This window comes from Echiichthys vipera, assembly GCF_963691815.1.
Source record: "Echiichthys vipera genome assembly, chromosome: 4".
NCBI lineage: Eukaryota > Metazoa > Chordata > Actinopteri > Perciformes > Trachinidae > Echiichthys > Echiichthys vipera.
Genome location: NC_139829.1, coordinates 13561695 through 13582252, shown reverse-complemented (window position 1 = coordinate 13582252; position 20558 = coordinate 13561695). Strand labels below are relative to the sequence as shown.

The window sequence follows — 20558 nt, the reverse complement described above, 5'->3', positions numbered from 1 at the left end:
ATTGGATATTTTTTGCAGTGTACACTATGTTTCTCTGCAAGCCCATGGGTCTTCACCAGTGGACTAGGCTATGAGCTTCAATATGCACTTATTTAATGCGCATATTACAATCACCATAGAAACCCGCATCTGTTCATTTTTTATTCATTCATTAGTTGCACTTAAGGTGAAAACTGAAACTTGAAACTTCAAATTTGAGTTAAAATCCATAAAAGATCTGTAGATGATCGGTGGCAGGGTGATTTACAGGTATCAAAGGAAAGAGCTGGTTCTGGTTCAAAACTTGGTCACCAGATGTGCGGAAATGTGGCATATGTTGGCTCCTCCTCTTAGCCCAGAGGATCCAGACCAGCCCTGAGCCAATAGAAACCAGGATACATGATGGGTTTCACCTACATACCATTTATTGGACCTCTACCAGTGAGATGACTATAATGATGCCACCTGGCTGCAGCTAATAATGAATATTATTGGCCATCACCTGCAAGTTGCTGAAGAGACGTAGATTGATCCAGATAGCGTGTCGGTTTAATCTCCCATGCTTAATGCTTATGGTTCACATCCCACTAATAAGAAGAGATGGCGCTGTGCCAAAGTGCTCTCCTGACACGCCGCGGCTGCAGCGGAAAGTGCATCATCTGCGAGGAAGCTCGGCACACAAAATGCACAGTCAAGGTGCTTATGGACGCACTGCATGTGTTTCTGTATTATTAACTCGATCTTTACCCGAAGATCCTTCACCAAAAACAACACTGGCCATAAAACATGCGACAAAACACTTTATTTGAAGGGCTACAAACATGAAAAGTCATGAAAAAGTCATTCTGATCTTACAACACTTGGGATTCAACAGAGTGCATGTGCCCTGATTTCCTTTTAACGACAGACTTTCCTTGAACATCATCAATAACCCCGAAACCAGATGCTCGCGATGCCTTAAATGTTGCATTAAGTGTGAAGTATTACATTAATGAATCAATTAATTAGTGTGTTTTCATGCATTCATTCAACATAATTAATGTATCTTTACCATAAAGTGTTAAATACATATCTAATAACCATATGTGCAATGGGAATTTGCACAAAAATTCAGTGAATACAGACAATAAATCTGGACATTTATGCTAAGTTTCAATGACAAACGGTTAACGTTTACTACTCTATTTGATTTTAATAATTAATTTTTTATTTAAAGTTTCGTGGATTCAAATCAGTGTCTTAGCAGAACAAGTAATAAGATGTATATGTGTCCAATAAAAACGTCGCAAAATAAAGATGTTGACAAAATAGACGACTTTTACTTTACTTTATTGGTATATATATATATATATATATATATATATATATATATATATATACCACCATATATACCATTCAATAATATCTCATATGTTGATTTCCTTCCATCAACTTGCATTAACTTCTTTGTGGAACAACATTTCTTCTAGCCACATATTCAGACTCATCATGCGCAATAGTGGGAATAATAAGCCTGAGGACAAACAGGATGATGAAACATTTTCAACATCTTCAAAGAAACACAAAACTAAACTTGACCTCAGGGTTTGACAGCTTGTGTGCAATCACAATGACGTCTTCACAGCTTTATTAGTTTGGTTATGTTGGCATGGGTGTAAAAATGCGCTGCCTTTGTCATCTATCCAACTTTTAAATAAAGCGAATAGCGACTGTGGGTGTGCAGGACCAAGTCCTCCAGGGTGTATGTGGACAAAGCATTTCAAGCAAGAGCCATCCAAAGTAATGACATGTAGATGATATAAAAACATGCAAGTCATAGAGTATTTGTTTTGGAGTGTAGCCGCACAATACATGTGTGTCAACAATGCGTGAAAAGTAGACATGATAACATTATTGACGAAACACAAATCCGTTTTCTGAAGTGATTATGTGCTCGGGTGTGAGCCAAAGTGCGTAAAACCTCTGGAAAGCATCTTTCAAGGCATCTCTGGAGGACACTAAGAAGTTAACAAGGTTTAGACTCGTCACACATCAACATCCTCTTATTTTCTTCCTATAGCAGGGTCTCCACACTCGGTTGAGCAACGTTTTTCTGATTGCAGAGCACCCTCTGATGTACAGAATCGGGGTCAAGGCAGCATTAACTCGGGGTAAAATGCGAAGAGGGTCAGTGCCCTCATTCCTAAACGTATAACAGGTTGAACCAACGAAATGACAGGCTACTATATGACAGAATATAGGTAGCCAGGTCCCTAAGAAAAACACAGCCACCACCAGTATGAGATAAACCGATGCACGCCTGCTGTCACTCTCCTCAGAGGGTGGGTCTTTCTCCAGCTGGAACCTGGCTATAATGAACAGTCTGATATTCAGTCCTATCATTATAATCACTGTGAAGATGTTCCCCACAAACGTGCCCAAGCTCGTGATCGTTTTGGCTACTCCGACTGGGACCAGGCCGTGCACAGCCACGATGAGGAAAGCATAAACCCAGTAGGCACAGATTATGATCAGGGTCCTGTTTCGGGTCATGCGCTGGGAGTATTTAAAAGGGGACACCACCGCGTGGTACCTGTCTGCCTGCGCGGCCAGAATGGCCATGTAAGAAAGACCCAGAAATGTGGGCACGATGTGAAAGGTTCTTGTAGGGGAGTCGAAGCTATCCTTCACATCGAGAACACCAACGTAATAATATGACACACCGGTGCAGATGTCACTGAAGCAGGTGCTCAGCATGTACATGAAGCGATTCTCGCTGCGCAGCGCCTTGTTCAGTAGTATGGAGAGTGACACAGACATGTTGAGGAAAATGATAGTTGCAGGCAGGAAAATGCTGAAAAGAAAAATCAACACATTGCCAAAGCTCGTAAGGGGCACTACAAGAGACCAACCCTGGCTGCTGTTACCCATCGAAGCGGAGAGAACAGAGAGTTCAGGTCTTCATTGCACAGCAAAGACTGGCAGCAGAGCGTCTCACCTCTTGTTTATTTATGTAGGAAGGAAGTCGTTGACATGGTTACTTTCCCGTCCATGGACAACAAGTCAACAAGCTCCTGATAAAACACACAGAGGTCGTCAACTTATTGACTCATTAATACAAGCTGGCCTTAATGAATCTACTTAACCTTGCTTTTACCTAGAATCTGTTATTCCAACTTAAAAATCTATTTCATCATGTCTCACCTTTGGCAAATGTAAAATGAGTTCTATTAATAGAGCCTAAAGCTGCATGTGCTAGGCTTTTTAGTTCTGTTTAAGTTGTCTGACCTCTATTTATGTAAAGCACTATGCACTTTATGAAAGCAACCCTGCTGTCAGAAATATGTATTAGTAGACAGTCAGAAAGCTTGTTTAAATTTAAGTACACAATAAAGAAAGTAGAGAAAAACGATTGGCCTGCTATTAAACTATTCTGTGCAGTGGTTTCTAAAGTTGGGGCTTCCAAACTAATGCTTAAGTTGTTGCTTTCAGCTTTAGAGCCGTAAAACAACAACACTGAACTATCACTTTTAATAAGATGATGACCTGCCCATACCAAGCTTGTCTAAGCTTTATAAACCCTCGCTAACAGGGGCATATTATGAATCTAGAGTTAAGTAGTTGACTAAAAAGTAGTTTTTTTTTAGCATGTAAATAAAACACAACATTTCTCAATAAGAAACCACAGCTGCTGCAGACAACTCATGTTCCCTGTCTGGATGCTGTAGCTAAACTGCCAACAGCATGTGTCCACTGTTCAACGTGCCTTTATTCAGACAGATGGGCTGTTGCAAAGGTGCTGTAACTGGGCCCTTTGGTCCTATTGTCTCGGGCAAGAAAGGGATTTTGTCGAATGCATGTTTATGTTTAAGGTTGATGCATCCTTAGCACTGCCTTATTGTCAACTCTTTCAATAAAAACAGTATGTTTATATTTGTCCTTTGTGAGGGACGATACATCAGGATTTACGTCACTGCATGAATAAAACATAAACTGAGTTGAAATTTAAATTTTAACTTTTTTATTTGCAGAATTTAATTGAACTTATCTGGTGTAAGATTAGTGAAACTGCCAACAGCAGAGAAGTTTGTTGGACTTCAGTGAGAAAAATGTACTTAACTGCTCCCTCTAGTGGTTGTAAAACCCATTAACTTTAGTCAGGTAATGTAGAGTGAAAGAAATGATTAAATGACTTACAAGCGGACAGGCACTTGTGTAGTAACGCAATCCAAACGCGCAAATGAGATTGTACGATTCAATAACAATTTAATGAGGTGACTTCAATACTTGAATGCTGATTATTTCTGGAAACTTCCAATCAACCTTTTGCAAACTGTGCCTGGATTAAAATAAATGAATGTATGTTACTGCATGTGTTCATGTTGTTATAATAAACGCTGTGTGTTTGTTTTTAAGATTGAAATGAGCACTTCATGCCCATGCAGGCTGATTTGGATGAGATATTATAGACCCTATGGTTATGACCCTTAGTTAATAACTGAAAAAACAGGGTTACCATGGCAGCGCAGACATTTGGGCCAACAGAATCATTCTGCAATACAACTGTGTCATTTTTTCCCGGCTACTGTTCCCTATTTAACATTTCCTTCATGTCTGTACTTGTGTTTTAGTTGCGTTTTAAATATGTGATGTGTTTTATTGTTGGGGCCTTGTCAAACACAATTTTCTATCACCACTTGGGGCAGACAATTGAGCTTTCTATTCTATTCTATTTTAAATGCCTGAACTGACCTAGACAGACATGTAGAGTAAAATACATCTCATTACACAGATTTCTTGCTTATGTAAAGCATGTTTAGTTTTGTTGTTGAATTACATCAGTAATAGTATTCAGGGTGAAAACATAGGATGAGGCTGGTTTAGTTATAGACCTCATCAATGGAATTCCATTGCTAGGCAACAGCCTTGGTCCCTGGTAACTTCCTGTCAGCTGATGTCAGTCACATTCATTGCAACAGGAATCAAACTTGGACACATTTAGAATGTTTATGTTTACAACTTTGTCTATACTGCACACAGATGGCGCTAAATTTCTGATCATCTCAAATGCTCTTATTACTCATTTATTACTGCACTGTATTCTGGTCTATTCATTTGTATTTTATATCATCTAATTTTATTACATCTTAATTTATTTGGTTGTTTTTAATTGCCATAATGCTTTTCTTTTCCTCTCTGTAAAATAAAAGCTGCCTTGGCAGTGGGGAAAGTGAAGACATGAACAAAAGTGATAAAAGAAAAAAACTTGATAAAGGTATTCCTGGGTTATCCTAAACCATAGACCTCAGACATCAAGATATCTGACACACTGAGACAGCGTCATGGAAACCACAAGACGCACAGACTCATCTTGTTTTTGCCATTACCGAACACCCCTGAGGCTTCAGTGTGATTAGGCCTCATTTACTCTTTCCATATGTCTGACATGTGTCTGTTCTAATGCTAAAGCCTGTGCCCTTTAGAGACGGTGACATTTGCTTACATTCTGAACACCATTCATCTATAAATATAATGAATGTTCGTCTGCTGGCGGAGCGCCAGGATGCTCCTGAACGCCACCATCCCTCTGTCGGTGGACTTCAACACTGCGGAGGACTTCCTCATCTTCATCTTCCATATTCTGTTCGCCACAAGCGCCGTACTCGTCGCCGGCTCGGTGGTCATCGGGATATCATCAAGCCGGTGTATGCGAGGCCAGAACCGTTTTATATTCATGCTGAACACGAGCATCAGTGACACTCTGACCGGCTTCTCGGTCTATTACCTCGGCCTCTTCGACGTCCAAGAGGGCTATCCCTCGAGGAATGGGACATACTATATTTTACCCTCTTTTCTAGGTGTCAATGTGTTAACCTTCCTCTTCGCTCAGTTTGACCGGTACTTCGCCGTGTGCCATCCATTCTTTTACAACCGATATATAACGAGGTCTTTTGTTGTTGTAATTTGCGCCTTTTGCTGGATTTACACATACTCTATCCTCACGGTGCAGAACATGGTGCCTATTTCAAAGGCGGCTCAAATAAACGCGTTTGGTGTAATGACTCTCCAGATTATAGTTCTCATTAAAGTGCTGATGACTGTTAAATTATACATCATTGCCAGGAACCACCTGGTGAGAGAGGCGCCCAGTGCTGAGAGGGACATCAAAAAGGAGTCGCTGCGCATCATTGTGTTTGTGGTTATTTGCTTCTTGGCTCTGTGGGGCCCATCCTTTGTCAACATCATTGTAAGACAGTTGACGAGGAGAGGTCTGAGGTTTAGGAATGAAGCAACTAACCTATTCGCCACCATGGCACGCCTGAACGCGCTGGTGACCCCGGCTGTGTACATCTGGGGCAGCCCGGTGCTGCGAAAGGCCGTGTGGAGAACAGTGTGGCGGAGGGTCTGTCCCTGTCGGAAGACAAGGTGAGAGTCGGTCTGAACACTCAGTGTGTTTTCAAAATGCCATTATTTAACCGCAACCCGCGCGTTACGCACTGTTTTGAAGCAAATGAGTATTTGCCGTGTTTGTCCAGTTTTGTGTGTGAATCAGAAAAACAACGTGAGCCGAACTTCTCTCTCTTTTTTCAGAATTGGCTTTAACTTTGACGGAGTGACGAACAAATAATTCTGAAGCAGCCGGCATCAACATCAAGGTTTCATAAGGAGATATAAACCACCGGATCACGTGGCTGACTTGAAAATGACATTTGTTTCAATCACTTTTGAGTGAATGTGAGTTCTCAATCATCACGTTTTATAAAATTACTGAAGCATGTGGGGATTCAGGTCAAATGGGAAATATGAATTGTGCTTGTGATCGTGCGGGCAGCGTGCGCCACTGCCACATATTTCCAGGGCAATGACAGTTTGAGGCTAAACCCACTAATTCACTTCGAAACGATATTTTTCACATGAAACAGACCTGTCATATTTTTCTCAAACGCTTTCAGCAGAATATAATTAAACATTTCAGTAACCGTTTTGCAACAACTGTCTCTATTGCTCATATTGAATTTAAAATATGAATAGAATATCATTTTACCCACTTAATTATGCCGGATGGATGGCCTTACAGAGAGTAAGGTTTGATGTTAACACCTCAGACTGATTGAAACCATAACTGTAATGCTGTTTAATGATACACGACCACTTTTGCAGTATGAGTTGTGAAATTCAAGTTTATTTGGTTTGGTACCATTGGCCAACATGCAACCTGAAGCACATGCTGGGATATAGACCGTTACAATAAAAGAGTGAAGACACAATCCCACAAACATGGTGGATCTAGCGGTTAGATATTCCTCAGGTTAGTCATGAAATTGAACTTTTAGAGCTCGCTCATGAGGATTTAGTCTTTTTTTTCTCTCTTAACGAACACAAAAAGCCAAAAAATGATGGACTATACTAAAACTGTAGCGACAGTAAGAGTAACCAGGATAAAAAGGTGAATGCTATATGAAGCGTATTCATTTAATTCAAAATTTGACTGGAGTTTGTAAATCGGGGAGCTTCCGTGTCGCTGTCAGCCGCAAATTCAGGACCATGGTCAGCTTGGCTGTGTTGCTGATGATTTGCAGTCGAGCATCGCGGGCAGCTCCACTGACGCAGCTCCAGGACCTTGGTCAGCTCCGTATTGTCGCTGTTAATAGTTTTGGCCCCAACAACACGGTTGTGATGGTGAAAGGCTAAGCTTGTTTACGCTATGCGCATATGAATTTAAAAGACCACCTCGGTCGTGTTTTTCTGTTGTTGGTTGATGTGAATAAGAGGGATTTTACTCGTTTATTGAAAAACAACTCGAAATAAAATTGATCACAAGGGGAAAGGGTGACGTCATTTATCATCAGTTACACAATCATTGTTTCCTCCTATACGCGTCCCATCCCCTAACATCACCACTGTCTAATTTACAAAGAAAAAACGACATTTGACTTTGAAACAGGAGTGCTTCTCTGCTTCGGTCGCGGTGCAGGTTGGGTTGCTTCCATTGTGCACTCTCACCAGGATCCTCTCCGTCAACAGGACGCACGTTCCTCTGTGTGTTGACTTTGACTATTTTCTTTTCATGTTTCATGTCTTGGCCGGGGCTAGCACCGTGATAGAGGCAGCTTCCGTGGCATGGTGTATAATTAAAGCCCATGCACTTTTAAGACAAAATCGGTGCATATTTATGCTGAACACGAGTGTTTCTAATACAATGACCGGCTGTGGTAGTTTCCATCAATTTCTCTTCGATGTGCGTGTGAGCTTCCCCTCTAAAAATGGGACTTGTTTGATTTTACCCTCCCTTCTTGGAGCTAACATCATGACGTCTTTATTCGCCCAGTTTGACCCATATTTTGCCGTGTGTCATCAATTCTTTTATGGTCGTTTACTCACCACAGGAGTGATAATATGTGTCAACGTGTACAGCTGGATGCATTGTTATGGCATCTTGCTCATTCAGCACATGGCGCCTCTTTCTCCAGCCATAGAGATCGCAGCATACAGCAGAATCAGTCTGATGCTGATTATTACCACAAAAATATTCATGACCATCAAGTTGCTCGTCGTTGCAAGGCACCAGCAGTTTTCTTGTTGTGTTTTTCTTGGTGCTGTGGAGCCCAGCCGTGCTCTATATGGTTCCGTCTTCGCTGACGGGGAAATATTTGAACATTAAAAACGACGCCGTAAACCCAATGACAGTTTTATCCCAGAGCAACGCTCTGTGTACTCCGTCCCTGTATCTGTGGGCGAGCCCCTCACTCAGGGTTGCCGTGGGGGAAAGTGCGTGGAGCAAAAACAGAAAACATACAACAGTTTGGATCAACAACTTTAAAGGGAAACTAGTCTAATACTAGACTTGGGGTTCACTCGCTGTATCACCACATGCTATGTTAACATAACTGCATTTGAAATGTAACATATTAAAGACCTATTTATTGTTAAATGCAGACAGACAAGATAACTGAACGGCAGCCGTGCAGGCCTTGTCACGGCAGATGTTTAATTTCTAGGGCCCTGCTAATGTCGCTATCTTGTGGATTTCATGGCCAACCCCGTCTCCTAAAAACCATTATATGTTGTTGTTACAAATAACTTATACTGTAGTTTTTTTTTTTTCCACTGATGGGTACCTATTCTATTATTACAGGGTATGACCTACTGAAGCTGGAGGTTTGGGAGGAATTTGAAGAGCATTTATACTGTAGTTCCTATTGACTGCCGGGTGTCTATTCTATCGTTTCCCTACAATGTGACATAAATAACAACACCGACATAGAACTGAGCAACAATGTGGACATTTTAGAGAATATTTTGTTGCATTATGTGCGGGCTGTAATCTCAAGCACTGTTATAGTTACACATTATAAAGGGACTGTGTTTGCTTGTTTGATGGTAATAGGGCCATTTTGAAAAAAAAAAAAATCACATCCGAGTTACTGCTTTACATTACAGCAACATCCAGTGTAATCACTCCCGAGTTGTGGTGTAATCTTTTGTACTAACTTACTGGGAACTTACAAATAACTTAATCTGGACATTTAGGGGGAATTTAGAGATACTTATAATGTACTTAATATTGAATTACTTGGTGTGCCTATTCCTTACACTTTTACATGCATGAGCATGAGCCCTTTCTTTTCCCGAATTGGTTTTAACTTTGATTGAGCAACGAATAAATTATAATGAAGCAGGCAGCATCAACATCCTCATAAGGTTTCATAAGGAGAATGGACTAAAAACGACCAGATCACACGGTTCCAATCATTGTATGAATCAAAGGAAGTTCTCAGTCATCACTTTTTTTTAAATGACTGAAACAGAAACGACAGATTCAGCAGTTGAACCTTCTTACATGGGGATTCAGGACAAAGGTGAAATATTAACTGTGTCTAGGATAAGGTGAGGGCAGTGTGTGTCACTGCCACATATTTCGAGGGGAATTACTCCATGACAATTTGAGGCTAAACCAACTACATCTCACATTCAAGGTATATTTTCAGCATGAAAGACACCTGTCATATTTGTTATAAATGCTTTAAAAAAGAATAAAATTAAACATTTGGATAAACTAACAACTATCTCTATTGCCCATCTTGAATTTAGTACATGGATTGTGTTCTTATTTTCTTGAAAACTCGTCTTCATCTGAGTGCCGACATTGCAGGTTATATTAATAATTATATAATACAAAATTAATATAATAATAAAGTAATATTGAATCCACTAACATCACTATGAAACAGTTACAGTCTGTGTGACAAAATAAACAAATAAAACAACTAAATGAATTTAACTTTTTTTCAAATTGGCCTTGGTATTGTACTGGCTTGTGGGTTTTCTTTTTGCAACCCTGCCTCCTAAACAATTTCATTTATATTATTTTGGTTTTTGGAGGAAACGTTATCTCGCCTAAATGTTCTTTTTCAATACAAAGAGGAAACTTTTTAATTAACATATTTGGCAAGGTGCCAAATGTTGATACAGCTTCTGTAAAAGACAACGGCTCATTTGTTTTCTACCGAAATATTGCATTGTCAAGACAGTATCTGGTTAAACTGTGTTAGTATTATTAATATGCGATGTAAGTAAAACTGCTTAACATACATTTTTAGGAAGCCGGCTTTGTAGAACAGACACAAATAATATAACAATAGTTATTATTACTACATCTGTGTTTTCCTGCCATTAATGAGATCTATTATCAGCTCAGCCCTGTAAAATCACGATTTTTTAAAAACGAGATTATAATCAAATTATTATCACCATTCTCGTTAAAAAAACAACTAGTTAGTTAATTAATTAATGTTTTCATTTGGAATGAAGGGTGCTTTCACCTATAATTTCATCAAACCATTTGAAGCACATGAATTCATTGATTTGGTCATTTACCAGCCTTTCGGGGACCTTAGCTCAAATAGAGAGCTTTGAAATGGGTCTGCAGTTATTGACCGGATCACCGCCATTCAATAAAGGGAGGACTAGGCTTTTTTCTTGTGTGTTTTTTTTATTTCATTGTGACCATGACTTCGAATTGAAGCTTTTCTACCCCTGTGCCATCAGGAACACAGCAAAAGACTCTGACTGAAACTTATGGACCTACGACTTACATATGCGTTGCACCACGGCCTTATGTGCTCAGCTGTTCCATATTCCTAAATTAATGTGTTTTATAAAGTTACCACACAGGGTTATACAGGGTTAGTCACAGGGTTATTCCAGGGCATATGGGGTAGGGGTCCTGACAGTGGATCTGTATTTGTGTTGATTGTTATTTGGATTTAATTGTTGCAGCCATTTGCATATTGTGGATCAAGCCAAGGAGTGTGCATATCGTTGCTCTGAAATCTCTTTTATGAATTATTTCGCAACATAAAGTAGGGAACTGAAGGGAAAACTCCTTAAACAACAACAACAAAAAAAACCTGAACACGGATATGAAAGGTGAGATTATGTCATGCCTCAGGGAAAAAACTGTTTGGGTTACATGGGCAGTGGCTTAACAACCGATTATAAAAGGACATTAAATCCAAAGTGCACTCTTGGAACGATGCTCCCCTACAACATCACTCACTCTGGAGGAATATCTCTCTCTGTGAACTTCGACAGTCCTGTAGATTTTCTCATTTTTGGTTTTCAACTTGTATTCGCTACAGCTGCTGTTCTGGTGGCCGGGCCTGTGGTCATTACCATCCTGGCCACCAGAGCTCTCCGCCTCCAGAACAGGTTTATTTTCATGCTCAACACCAGTGTTTGTGACACGCTGGTTGGGTTTTCAGTGTATTATCTCGGTCTGTTTGATGTTAAAGAAGGATATCCTTCAAGAAATGGCACTTATAATATGTTACCTTCTCTTCTTGGGGTAAACATAATGACATTTTTATTTGCACAATTTGACCGGTATTTTGCTGTTTGTCATCCATTCATCTACACGCGCTATATAACCCGGAGAGTGGTTATCTCTGTCAATATCTATTGTTGGCTTCAGGTCTATAGTCAGTCGATCGTTTTAAATTTCTTGCCACTTTCCAAAGCAATAGAGGTGTATGTTTTCGGTATTGTCAGCTTACAAATCATCGTGTTCACTAAAGTGGTCATGACTATCAAACTGTTTGTTGTTGCCAGATTCCAGCTTGAAAAAGATCCTCCCAGCGCCGAGAAAGAAAACAAGAAAGAGTCATTGAGGATTATCATTTTTGTTGTTATAAGTTTCTTGGTGCTGTGGGGCCCCTCTTTTGTTAATATTATCATCAGATTTGTGGGTGGAGGAGGACTAACATTTAGGAACGAGGCCACCAATCTTTTCGCCATCATGGCTCGGTTCAACGCTGTGTGCACACCGGCGGTGTATTTGTGGGGGAGTCCGGCTCTGAGGGAAGCCATGGTGAGGACTGTGTGGGGCAGAGTGTGCCCGAGATGCAAGAGGAGGTAACGGAGACAGAATAACACTGAACTGCATGAAAAATACTCTACCACGTCCAATCAATAGATACTGTGATTTGTCTTTTGATGCAGCCGATGCTCATTTAAATTGTCTATAATCCCTTTCTTCAGGATCGGCCCCTGCCATGGGAAGGGAGATACCAGCAAGTCATGGAAATAACAAGAACCCGAGGACTCCATTCAACACGTTATTCTAGTTAACTATCTCTTTTTTCTCTCTCTGTCTGAATAATGTGTTATTGAAACCATAAACCCAACTCAATATACAATCCAGGGGTTTTTATACAGATACTATTATCTACAACGTCTCCATCACTGGATTTTACAAGGTCGAGCTCATGCTTCATCTGAGCTAACTGTTCGTTCAGTATGTGTTACATGTATGTATATTTACACAGGAGACACTCTAAATTATAAATTAAATAGTTTGTTGTTTTCAGATGTGATGTGTGGGCGGAAGTAGGTGTGCAGAGATGGAGTGCTCGACTGCAGGTGTTACATGACAACAGGACAACTCGATAGGCTGATGGGCAATAGGTAAAGAAAATTACTAGTTTTATATTGTATTTTTTATCACAGATATTCCAGCTGTCTTATCGGCCATGGTAAATCTGCCTCGGCTTTGCTGTACACAGTGTCGCTGTCCACGCGATGTGGTGCTGAATCTTAATTAGGCCTATTTTTAAAGATACGAGTGTACTGTGCACGCAGGTCATTGGGTTGTAGCTGCTTTTGGGAGGACGGTTGACACATAGGACCAAAGACACGATCTTGTCTTCATCGTGACTCGTTTCAAGGCTGCGTGCACACCAGGTCCAGGTGTATATGTCAGGCTCTGTGGAAAAACATGTTGAAGAGTGTGTGGGGCAGAGTGCGCCGAAGATGGAAGCAGCTGGAATATGTGAAATGGCCCTGTTCTGCAGTAAAGATGTCGGTCCTTTCTCTCAATGGTAACTTTTAATGAGCAGCGTTAAGTTGGCTCCTGTTTTGTGAAGGGGGGTGGCAAAGAAATGTCTCCGACTAACCGACCAATAAAACATGTGAACTGGACTCTGTGATAAGCGACTGAAAACTACTAAAGTGAACCGGGGGAAAGGAAAACTCTTTAATCTGTATGTAAAAGAGCCACAAAAATTACTTAACGCCTTTACCCATATTTCAAATATATTCAAATAATTCAAAACATTTAAAAAAAACTCCAACTGTATCAGTCAGTCTTCAAACTGCTCTGTTGTGAGCGAGTCTGACTCTGGCAGTCGAACTTTTTTTCCGATCTACAACTGAAATTTTCCTCAGCCTTTATCAAAACGTTTAAGCACTGCTCATACATTTACTGTGGATACTGTACTGATACACGAGTCCATGTGCATCCCAATGAAACCGACCTCATTACCATATAACAGCCTAACTAATACCTTTGATGTGATGACAGCATATGTATGCCTCGTGCTATTAGACGCAAGGCCGATTGACATGAGGTCCTCGTGGACAGCTCCTGGTGCTGAAGTTGTCTGATCCCCGACAACGAATATCAGATGAATACCAGTACAAGTTAATTTAAATCAAACGTCTCTTGATTGAAATATATAGTTTTATGCCCACATCCCCACATTTACGTCTCACAAAGACAAATGATGATGAGGTTCACTACTTTGATTTGACCTTTACCAACAGCTTTATTGAGCACCAGTTGATTAACACACAGCCTACTGCAACACAGTGTCGCTGTCCACGCGACACCATGTGGTGCTGAATCTCAATTAGGCCTATTTTTAAAGATACGAGTGTACTGTGCACACAGGTCATGAGGTTGTAGCTGCTGTTTGGAGGACGGTTGACATATAGGACCAAAGACACCGATTTTGTCTTCATCTTGACTCGTTTCAAGTCTGCGTGCACACGAGGTCCAGTTGTCAGGCTCTGTGGGAAACCATGCACAATATAATATAACATTTCACAACAGTATGTTATCCTTTGGATCTTTGTGTTCATAATCCATGAATAAAATAAAGCAATCAGTTTTTTTAAGTGAATCTGACAATGAAAGGGTCAACCTGTTTTTGAGTGGCTTACAAATGGAGAGTTTTACTTAGGTTTCATAAAAATGTTTAAGCACTGTTCATACTTTTATTGTGGATAGTTATATATATAATTGTGTATAAGGGAATGGAGTGTGCTTCCTCTGTATGATTGTTCTGAAATATTCAGTTTTAGTAAAGTAAGAAAAAAAATGAATTTGAATGAAGGATTCCTTAAACTAAAAATTTAATTTAAAATGAACTTAAATGCTTATCAATATTTAAAGGTTTAAGCCTGAACACGGATATGAACGGTGAGATTATGTCATGCCTCAGGGAAAAAAACTGTTTGGTTTTATATGGGCAGTGGCTTAACAACCAGCTATATAGGGACATTATATCCAAAGTGCACTCTTGGAACGATGCTCCCCTACAACATCACTCACTCTGGAGGAATATCTCTCTCTGTGAACTTCGACAGTCCTGTAGATTTTCTCATTTTTGGTTTTCAACTTGTATTCGCTACAACTGCTGTTCTGGTGGCCGGGCCTGTAGTCATTACCATCCTGGCCACCAGAGCTCTCCGCCTCCAGAACAGGTTTATTTTCATGCTCAACACCAGTGTTTGTGACACGCTGGTTGGGTTTTCAGTGTATTATCTCGGTCTGTTTGATGTTAAAGAAGGATACCCTTCAAGAAATGGCACTTATAATATGTTACCTTCTCTTCTTGGGGTAAACATAATGACATTTTTATTTGCACAATTTGACCGGTATGTTGCCGTTTGTCATCCATTCATCTACACGCGCTATATAACCCGGAGAGTGGTTATCTCTGTCAATATCTATTGTTGGTTTCATGTCTATAGTCAGTCGATCGTTTTAAATTTCTTGCCACTTTCCAAAGCAATAGACCTTTATGTTTTCGGTATTGTCAGCTTACAAATCATTGTGTTCACTAAAGTGGTCATGACTATCAAACTGTATGTTGTTGCCAGGTACCAGCTTGACAGAGATCCTCCCAGCGCCGAGAAAGAAAACAACAAGGAGTCATTGAGAATTATCATTTTTGTTGTTATAAGTTTCTTGGTGTTGTGGGGCCCCTCTTTTGTTAACATCGTCCTTAGGCTGATGCTAGGAAACGGACTAACATTTAGGAACGAGGCCACCAACATTTTCGCCATCATGGCTCGGTTCAACGCTGTGTGCACACCGGCGGTGTATTTGTGGGGGAGTCCGGCTCTGAGGGAAGCCATGGTGAGGACTGTGTGGGGCAGAGTGTGCCCGAGAAGCAAGACAGGATAATTTGTTTAATGGCCATGTAGTCCCACTGTATTAAGATGCAATTATTTTTTTTAATCAAAAGTAAACTTGCAATGAGCAGTTGGTTCCTGTCCTGTGAAAAGAAGCGGAGAAGAAAAGCCTTTGACTGAGAAATATGTGTTCACCGAGGACTCTGTCAGACACTTTACTGCAAGGCCTCTGATAATGGACTGCGTCAACATTAGGAGCGAACTGGAGAGACAAATGGAAAACTGTAGATAAAAATGATTAAGCTATTTTTTTTGCCACATGCTGTGACAGTTTTTTTTCCTGATCTTGAACAGCAGTTTGCCCGTGCTTTATTCGTGCTTGCCGTTGTAGCTTTAAGAAGCCCTGGTTTCCTTAAAGATTAATGGACATGATGTATATATCTTTTATATTTCCCTAATCCCGATAATCCAGTTTTCTGAAATATTATAGGTCGCAATTTGAATATATAGAAATATTATCGGTTGCATGTTTACTGTAGTGCAGTGTGTTTGTGCCCTCTCAGTTCCATCAGCTCGCGGACACACTTTAACAAGTGCGTGGATTTGGAATTAAATGGAGAAAAGAAATGACTGACATCTGACTGCGCACTATCTAGTTTTTGCTATTTACTTTCTGCGAAAAGTTATAATAATAATAATAATAATAATAATATATTACACAATGTGCTGGTAATTTTTTTATGTTAGATTCTGCGCATTCTTTTTTTTGATTGATTTTTGCAGACCTTAACACAGAAACAGGTAAAATACATGTACAGTACATCTGCTAATACGTAAAAAAGAAGAACAAGAAAAAAAAAAAAAGAAAACCCCAACATGAACCCCGCGCTCCCTCCCAACAACCCGCGTCAGACACGGTCACAATAACACGAAAAAACTGGTTAATATTATTATTATTATTATTATTATTATATTTATTATTATTATTATCATTATTATTATCATTATTCCATATATTGAACTGTAAAACCAAAATAAGTATTTCTATATCCTGGTAAAATGCTGTTTCCACCTTTGGAGGATAAAGATCATTTGTGCAGGGGAGACTGCAACGTTGCATACAGAAGCCTTCATTCATTCTGCATTTGATTCAGTGTCCCTTTAACCTGCTGCCACTGAGTGGTTCTCCCCCTCTCCCCCTGTGTGTGATGTTTCTGCAGGTGTGCTGGGTGTTATACCCCTACTAGTTTCCACACCATCTGGTTTCCCTGTGTTGTGTTTCTCTAACAGCAGCAGCTGTGCTCAGCCTCTCTCGTCAGATTCACAAACATCTTACGCGGTTGTTTGATTTTCAAGCCACATCTCAAATCTGCTTTTGGCAACATGCAATACATTCACTGCAATTTGCTCCCAATCAGCCCACAATTTTAATGCAAGACAATGCCCCTTGCAAACTGCAAAACAGGTTAAGCAGTTCCTTGAAGCTAAGAATATTGAAACAATGAAAGGGCCAGCCCAGAGTCCAGATCTAAACCCAGTAGAGAATCTCTGGAAAATCCTTGTTAACAAAGTAATGTCTAAGCAACCCACTTCAGTTACCGAACTGTGAAAGAGACTGAAGAAGAACGGACCAAGATCAAACCAGAGCAGTGAGAGAAACTAGAGATGTCCTGTGGGCACAGATGTGCTGAAGTCATTCAAAGCACAGGCCTCTACACTTCCTGTTCATGTTTTATTCCTATAACCTTAAGAAAACATTATTAAAATCTTCTCTTCTGACACAATGGTTACTGTTCTCTAATTTTGGATCACTGTTCTTTTTTTCACAAAATAAGGGTTTTTGTTAAAGTGCTTGGTTATTTAAAAAAAAACATGCCAGCACAGCAGTGGTATAGCCACAGCGCATATTCTACCAAATTCTGAAGAATATATATATATATATCCCTTGACAGCCTGGTATCACCAAAAGGCGTGTGAATGACACGCTATTTCTCTCAAGCCATCGCGCGTATAATTACAACGCATTTCATGATTTTTGCGTGTCATTTCACGCCATGTAGTCTCAATTGACTTGTATAGTGCAGAGATGGCGTTGTCATTTGACGCACAAATGTCATTCGTATTTCTCCGCCACCTTGCGGAGAAATACGAAGTGGTGGAGCTTTCTGTCCGAGGGTTGTTTTTAAATCAATATTGCATGTGAAGGATGGCTGAAATAACGGGCGTGAAATGCCCTAACCCTAACCCTGACCCTAACCCTAACCCTAACCCCTAACCCCTAACCCTGACCCTGGGTAACTACGGGCGTTAAATGACACGCGAAAAGCTTAATATGCGTAGACATGCACGCGAAAAGTCATGAAAGTCATGAAAAGTGTCGTGCTATTTATACGCCCTCCCATGAGACCACGTAGCCCTTAAAGTAATTTTTATTGCAAAGAATTTATTTGTAACTAAGAATTCCTTAAACAACATAATAAACTGAATTTAACTTATCAATATTTAAAGGTTTAAGCCCGAACACGGATATGAAAGGTGAGATTATGTCATGCCTCAGGGAAAAAAACTGTTTGGGTTACATGGGCAGTGGCTTAACAACCGATTATAAAAGGACATTAAATCCAAAGTGCACTCTTGGAACGATGCTCCCCTACAACATCACTCACTCTGGAGGAATATCTCTCTCTGTGAACTTCGACAGTCCTGTAGATTTTCTCATTTTTGGTTTTCAACTTGTATTCGCTACAACTGCTGTTCTGGTGGCCGGGCCTGTAGTCATTACCATCCTGGCCACCAGAGCTCTCCGCCTCCAGAACAGGTTTATTTTCATGCTCAACACCAGTGTTTGTGACACGCTGGTTGGGTTTTCAGTGTATTATCTCGGTCTGTTTGATGTTAAAGAAGGATATCCTTCAAGAAATGGCACTTATAATATGTTACCTTCTCTTCTTGGGGTAAACATAATGACATTTTTATTTGCACAATTTGACCGGTATTTTGCTGTTTGTCATCCATTCATCTACACGCGCTATATAACCCGGAGAGTGGTTATCTCTGTCAATATCTATTGTTGGTTTCATGTCTATAGTAGGTCGATCGTTTTAAATTTCTTGCCACTTTCCAAAGCAATAGACCTTTATGTTTTCGGTATTGTCAGCTTACAAATCATTGTGTTCACTAAAGTGGTCATGACTATCAAACTGTATGTTGTTGCCAGGTACCAGCTTGACAGAGATCCTCCCAGCGCCGAGAAAGAAAACAACAAGGAGTCATTGAGGATTATCATTTTTGTTGTTATAAGTTTCTTGCTGCTGTGGGGCCCCTCTTTTGTTAACATCGTCCTTAGGCTGATGCTAGGAAACGGACTAACATTTAGGAACGAGGCCACCAACATTTTCGCCATCATGGCTCGGTTCAACGCTGTGTGCACTCCGGCGGTGTATTTGTGGGGGAGTCCGGCTCTGAGGGAAGCCATGGTGAGGACTGTGTGGGGCAGAGTGTGCCCGAGATGCAAGAAAGTGAAATTGCCCTATACTGCATAAAGATGGCATGCCTTCCTCTCAATATTAATCTTTAAACGAGCAGCGCTATCTAGCTCCTGTCCTGTGAAAAAAATGCAAAGGAAAGATTTGCCGACTGTGAAAATTGTGTTAATCGAGGACTCCGTCAGCAATTTTGCTGCAGGGACTGTAGATTATAATATGCACACACCCACAGACCTTCTCTGTCTGATCGAGAGTCTCGTGCTCTATTTGGGCCTTTTTCTGCTACTTTAACAGAAGCTTTAAGAAGCCATTATTAAAGAATATTCTTAATTAAAATAATATATTTAATTTATAAACAGTGTATATTTTCAACCCAACCCCTATACATTTGTAATATTATATATAGGGAGTAGGATGCATCTGCAAAACTGTAGTGTTGTGCTTGCACAGTTCCTCATTAACAGGACTGTGAATAAAAAGAAAAATAATAATCTTGTTTTATATTTCAAATATCCTGCAATAGAATATGAAATATTAGTGATTTAACGAACAATGTTTTCCTAGAGCAAAGTGAGCTGGATTTCCTGTTATGGTTAGATTCAGCGCAGTACTACAATGATAGGCCTCACTATTATTATTATTATTATTATTATTATTATTATTATTATTATTATAAGATATTTAATAGTCACGTCTGCCAAATTAAGTATTTGTAGTGCCTGGTAAAATGCTTTTTCAACATGGATTAAAGGAACAATTGCACAGGGGAGACTTTGAGCAACATTGCAGTAAGAAGCCGAGCCAGGCTACAACATCCATGTGTTTGCTGCTAGACTTAACTCTTCAATTTAGTAAAAAAAAGAGTTTAAGATCATACCTAAAACCCATACACATATTTCAAAGACAATAAAAAAAATGTTTACACATCAACTGTAGGGAGGTTTTCCTCAGGCTACAACCAAAACATTTGAGCACTGTACATACATTTACTGTGTATTAATACAGTGAGCCTGTGAATCCCAATGAAACTGACCTCATTAACTACTAACACAACTAATACCTTTAATGTGATGGCAGTGACAGCATTAGTATGCCTCGTGCTGTCAGACGCGATGCCGATCGACATGAGGTCATAGTGGACAGCTCCTGGTGCTGAAGTTGTCTGATCCCCGACGGATAACAGATAAATAACAGTAAGCTCATTTAAATCAAATGCATCTTGTCCACCGCGATGTTTTATCAAGAGAGTTTCCCATCTCACAAACACAAATGATGAAGAGGTTCAGTTTTTTGAACAGCTTTACTAAGAGCTTTATTGAGCACAAGTCTGGCACTGGCAAAGTAGGTTAATACACAGCCTACTGTGCTGTCCATTCTTTTTCTGCGTTGTTTTTATTGGTTATGTCCTATAATGAA

General features: G+C 40.0%; 5 protein-coding genes across 5 annotated transcripts; 4 read left to right on the top strand and 1 right to left on the bottom strand.

Moving 5' to 3' along the window:
* Positions 1-2010: 2010 nt before the first annotated feature.
* Positions 2011-2889, bottom strand: LOC310945935 (uncharacterized protein; the record flags this gene model as incomplete). Its single annotated transcript, XM_083912197.1, has 1 exon — positions 2011-2889. The coding sequence occupies one exon, from the start codon at positions 2887-2889 to the stop codon at positions 2011-2013; it is 879 nt and encodes a 292-aa protein (XP_083768323.1).
* A 2632-nt stretch (positions 2890-5521) lies between these two features.
* LOC310945934 (uncharacterized protein) lies at positions 5522-6388 on the top strand (the record flags this gene model as incomplete). Its single annotated transcript, XM_083912196.1, has 1 exon — positions 5522-6388. One exon carries the CDS (start codon positions 5522-5524, stop codon positions 6386-6388), a length of 867 nt encoding a protein of 288 aa, XP_083768322.1.
* Positions 6389-11494: 5106 nt separating this feature from the next.
* LOC310946613 (uncharacterized protein) lies at positions 11495-12376 on the top strand (the record flags this gene model as incomplete). Its single annotated transcript, XM_083913122.1, has 1 exon — positions 11495-12376. The coding sequence occupies one exon, from the start codon at positions 11495-11497 to the stop codon at positions 12374-12376; it is 882 nt and encodes a 293-aa protein (XP_083769248.1).
* A 2451-nt stretch (positions 12377-14827) lies between these two features.
* On the top strand, positions 14828-15709 carry LOC310945933 (uncharacterized protein; the record flags this gene model as incomplete). Its single annotated transcript, XM_083912195.1, has 1 exon — positions 14828-15709. One exon carries the CDS (start codon positions 14828-14830, stop codon positions 15707-15709), a length of 882 nt encoding a protein of 293 aa, XP_083768321.1.
* Positions 15710-18299: 2590 nt separating this feature from the next.
* Positions 18300-19199, top strand: LOC310945932 (trace amine-associated receptor 2-like; the record flags this gene model as incomplete). Its single annotated transcript, XM_083912194.1, has 1 exon — positions 18300-19199. The coding sequence occupies one exon, from the start codon at positions 18300-18302 to the stop codon at positions 19197-19199; it is 900 nt and encodes a 299-aa protein (XP_083768320.1).
* Between the last annotated feature and the right edge of the window lie 1359 nt (positions 19200-20558).